Raw genomic sequence first — 5,034 nt, 5'->3', positions numbered from 1 at the left:
GCCCCACCCCGCCCCGATCCAGGGGCACATGCCCCTCTCCCCCCTATGCCCTCCCACCGCTTGTCCAGCCAGGGCAGGGCAAGCAGTCGGCACGGGATGAAACCATGGGTCATCTGGGGGCACAGGGAGAGCAGTGTGGCTCACGGTGCTGTAGCAACTTCATCCCGTGCTCACCCCAGCTGTGCGAGCAGCAGGAGGGCATAGCCAGGGGTGGGCAATTATTTCGGGTAGAGGGCCGCTTACTGAGTTTTGGCAAGCCATTGAGGGCCACATGACAGTCAGCCAGGGGCAGATAAATATTAATTTTCTAAATTTTTTAGGGGCCCTGCAGGCTGGAAAGAACGGCCTGGCAGGCCACATGTGGCCCGCAGGCCGCGTTTTGCCCACTCCTGACATAGACCCCACTCCCAGCACCGCCACCAGCAGCTCGGTGGAGCCCCTGCCCCACCTGCCCTGCCCTGCACAGATCTGGGGGCACACGTGCCCCACCCCACCCCTCCGCCCCCCAGATAAGCAGTGGGAGCAGTGGCGGGAACCGCCAGATGAGTTGCTAAACAAGCAGCATGCAGCGGTGGGAGCCACCACGCCCTCCCTCCCCACACTCCCCCACAACAAGCCACAGCAGTCCTGCATCCATCCGGCCCTGGCTAGGCAGCTTTTGCCGCAGCCCCGGTCTGAGCTCCAGCCCCAGTCCCTCCCTCACTGTGGGGGGTGTTGATCTGTCCCACCATGCCCCTTCCCTCCCACCTCCTCTCCCACCACAACTGACTTAACAGATGTGTGCAGCTGGATCATAAGGGAACCAACCCCCCTTTTATAACACTGTTCCTATGGAAAAACTAGTTCCGACTTATGATGTTTTAATTTCAGAGACAGTTTTCAGGAACAAATTCTGTTGCAAGTCTGAGGACTGCTTGTATGATGCTCACACCCAATGAAACTCAAGTTATGAAAAGTCAGTATTTAAACACTGTTTTGAGTGGAAACAATTTCTTACCTGTGCAGCAACAGTGTGGGATCTGGTAGGGAACAGCTTTGTAACACATGCTGTATTAAATCCAGCTTCTGACAAACCAAAAGCAGCCCGCAAACCTGCTCCCCCGGCTCCCACAACAACTGCATCAAATGTATGGTCCACTACTGGATACTGAGTAGAAATCTGAGAAAGAAAGACTGATTACTCTGTTAAGATCATGAATCAAAATGACAGTATCTCAAAATAGCGACCACATTATCTTGATGCAACATGTTTTTTTGTACACTGGAAGAAGCCATGCATGCTTTTCAAATCGCATAAATAATATCTATCATAAACTTAACACAGTTTGTCCAAATCATTTCAGTAGCACACTATCTGCAGTAATCTTCACTAACACCATACTGACCCATTTTAGCAGTTCAGTGTCACTACAGAATGGTCCTGTCCTCTGCCACCAAAAAAAAGACTCTCATAATCAACTCTAGTCTCTTTCCAAATTCCATAAGCAATCACTTTATAAACGAAACAGCAAGACAAACACAAACTTACCGATTCAGAAACCTTAGTGGACGTAGTCTTCTTTCCATAGATATTGAAGTAAAAGTTACGTTTAAGAGGCTGGCAGGTTACTGGCCACTGCTGAAACAAGTTCAAAGTTAGTTTAAAACTTCAGAATAAGATAGGAGGAAGTGTCCTCATATAGTGTGTTTTAATAAAAGCAAGCTTTCCAACACTTTCCAATTAAACAACAGCCAAGGCAAATATTTTTTCCTTCTGACTGATTCTACATACTAACAAAAATTATTAGATTACAAAAAAGGTCCTGCTCACTCCTAGACATAAGAATATGAAAAAAGAAATTCAGTACAAATATTAATAGTACAATGTGTAATTTCTGCAGAATGGTGCCTATTACGGCATATTCTGCTATTATGATATACTGAACTTTCATCCTTTTTCTTCACGAACACATACTAACTAACCAAAACAAAGCTTCTCTGCCAGACGGATTTTTTTAAACCTGGATAAACACAGGAGGATGTGAGATGATCATTTTCATCGTGTCCAAACTATATCACTTTTGTAAACTGATTTGAATCACTGAATCATGGAGCAAAGGATTGGAAAAGGCCTTCAAGGGTCATTATGTAACATTATGTAATCCCTTTCATAAACCAAGCAAGCTCCATCTTGGCAGTTAGCAGAGGGTTGGGTTCTTTGGTTTTGTTTGGAGGTGGGGTGGGCTGTTTTGTTTTATTTTTACATCTCCATATCTCCAACAGAAAGGCTATTCTGGAACCTTACTGCAACTTGCAAACATTTTCTACATTTCTAAGCCAAATGTATTCCCATGACAACATTAAACTATAGTTTAAGAAATTCTGCTCTTTATATGTGCTTATTTCCTGAGGCTTCTGCATTCAGCAATTGCATCTCTTTCCATCTGTTTCATTAGACCAAACAAACCAAGCTTTTGGCCCCCCCAGGCACCTATACACGAGTGCTGAAGCTGCTCTGACATGCTAGAATTTCAGTGCATCGGAGCAGGCTCAATTAATCGAGTCTGCTGAAACGTGGCAATTCCCATGCTCCAGCAGCCTCCTGTGTCTCATGTACCAGTGTCCCCACACTTAAAATGGTAGTAGGGCACTTGAACTAAAGCTTGTCGAATGAGTGTTAGTTCAAGCACCCCTGCCACCATTTTTTAATCACAGAGACATTGAAACAGGAGGCGTGGTGGTGCTTTAATTAGAGCAGCTCTAAAAGCTGCTTGAATTAAAGCAATGCCCCCCCACCCTCAGAGCACATGTAAAAGTGCTCTTCCAGGCCCCTGATCATGCTAACAGGCCTCACCTATACTTATTTGAAAGAAGGCTTCATATCACCAAGTGACATTCCAGGGGGAAAAGGTTATGAGGATGAACTTTGGGACTTTCCTGTTAGTCACTCCACTGCTTTGTAACAAACTAATTTGTATAATTAACTAGATGAATGGTCTCTAGTCCTTTGTTTATCATATGTAATCATTTATGTAAGAGTGAAGCAACTAAATGGAGTTCTATGAAACAAAATACCAAGGAAAACCAGGAAAGAGACACAAACATCTAACATTTTGAACAAAGACCAGAAGCAAATGCAAGTCACCACCAATAAATGAAATATTTTATGATACAGATCAGTTTCCACTGAAAACCAGGGTGAAATTAAATTAGTTTACTCTGAAAATTAGAGAGGATTGACACAGGCTTCCAACAATGAAGAACTGCTTCATTAGCATGTTATGGACTGATGACTACCCTAATTCTACTTTAACGTAAATTTCTTTTTTTAAATTGCATATGAGTACTTTACCTACAGACTATACTTGGATACACTACAAGCAGAAGTCAGCATAAAATATACACAGCAATTTTCAAAACCTAGTTCCTATACTACTGTTTTATTGCAGTACAGTAATAATGTTTTACTGTGTTATTTTATTGCCTTGGATAAAAGATAACAATTTTAGCTTGTTTATTGCTTTGAGCAATTCAGAGCACAATTTTACAATTCAGAAAGGAATCTAACAGCCAATCAAGCAATTCCAGATAATTTACTGAAGATGACCTGCAAACAGTTTGAAAAATCCATGAGCTATAAAAACAAATTAACTTCCTAAAACACAGAGAAAAGCTTACCAATCTTTTTCGTTTTATTGCAAATGTTTTAATAGTCAGACTAGTAAGTTGGAGATGCATAATATTTTGCCCAAGCCTCTACCAAGTTCTACAAGCTTCTTTTTATGGCAGGCTGTAGTCAGCCTGAACAGAAAAGTATAGAGCCATAAACTGCCACTTAGAGAAATGTAATATCCTCCTTTCTAAACGAACAGGAGGTAAATTTATGTCTCAGTATTTGAAAAATGCATTTTCACAGTTGATAAATACACTTTTTATACCATGCCTAAAAGAATAGTAGAATATTAGAGTGCAGCAATCACACTGACCAATTTCATAATTTGATTATAACCAGGGATCCTGGCTTTCTGTTTAAAAATTGAAAATTATTTGGGAGGTGGGAAATGCAAATTCTTTGATTTGAAAACCCCAAATCTGTGTTTTTCCATAATTAAAACACCACTATATACATCCAGATAGATAGATATCCACTGAACACAATGTTTTATTCGTATATTTACAATTGTTAAGCAATTTGGAAACCTACCAGTGCCTCACAATCTCTATAATAAAATAAATTCTAAATACCTATACATATTGGCATCTGATTTGGGGTTTTTTATCATGGAAAAATCAAAGCTCCCCTGTGTCCTTCGCTCACTAGGACATGGGTTCAGCTGCAGGTGTCCCGTCCACTGCTTTGTGGCGCTGAGCAGCCCTGGTATGCCAGTTCTCTGTCCCTATGCCATTGCCCCTCACTCCCAAAACACAGCCCCTAGTCCTGCTGGTGCCCCTCATTCAGGGCCTGCAGCCCCCCACCCTGCTGGTGCCCCTCATTCAGGGCCCACAGTCCAAGCACCTCCACAGCCGCACTAGAGAGGACACCCAGCACCTAGGGCTATGGGGCCAGGGAACTGGGTCTGCAGGCCCCTGCCCCCAACACAGCGGCTGCTGTGGCAGAGCACAGAGCCCAGCTCCCCCTCCCCCACAGGCTCCGCTCCAGTCATGCAGCCTGTGGGAGTGGGTGTGGATACAGGCTGCCCTGAGCTTGGGGTTCCCCACACTACTTCCCTTTCCCCAGCGCCTCCACAGCTCAGCAGGTGGGACTCGGCACTTCAGAGCAAAGCAGCATGGGAAGGCTCGATGCCACTGCCAGGAGGCACTACATCGCCATCGTGAGGTGCTCCCTGCCTGTGCAGCAGCAGCAAGGGACACAAGGCCACACTGCTGGGTGGGTGCTTCACCATGGTGGCGCAAGGGTCCTGACAGCAGCACTGAGCCGCCCTGCCCTGCTGGCCCCTGCCCCTTGGGCTGTGGAGGCCCCGAGGGAAGAGCAACAGGGCAGGGAGCCTGATCCTGCAGCAGACTGCCAACATCCACCCCCACTCAAGACACAAG

At 44.8% G+C, this 5,034-nt stretch overlaps 1 protein-coding gene across 1 annotated transcript in view; it reads right to left on the bottom strand.

Moving 5' to 3' along the window:
* The window catches only part of SDHA (succinate dehydrogenase complex flavoprotein subunit A), a 42,238-nt gene extending 37,428 nt beyond the window's left edge, over positions 1 to 4,810 (bottom strand). The window contains exons 1-3 of the mRNA XM_019508738.1: positions 4,803 to 4,810; positions 1,529 to 1,646; positions 998 to 1,159 (exon numbers count right to left, since the gene is read on the bottom strand). Of these exons, the coding sequence (XP_019364283.1) occupies positions 998 to 1,159; positions 1,529 to 1,646; positions 4,803 to 4,810 (288 nt within the window). The remainder of the gene's footprint in view (positions 1 to 997; positions 1,160 to 1,528; positions 1,647 to 4,802) is intronic.
* Between the last annotated feature and the right edge of the window lie 224 nt (positions 4,811 to 5,034).

Source organism: Gavialis gangeticus, unplaced genomic scaffold (genome assembly GCF_001723915.1).
Source record: "Gavialis gangeticus isolate Ggan-Ray unplaced genomic scaffold, GavGan_comp1, whole genome shotgun sequence".
Classification (NCBI taxonomy): Eukaryota; Metazoa; Chordata; order Crocodylia; family Gavialidae; genus Gavialis; species Gavialis gangeticus.
This window is presented reverse-complemented; position numbering and strand designations above follow the sequence as displayed.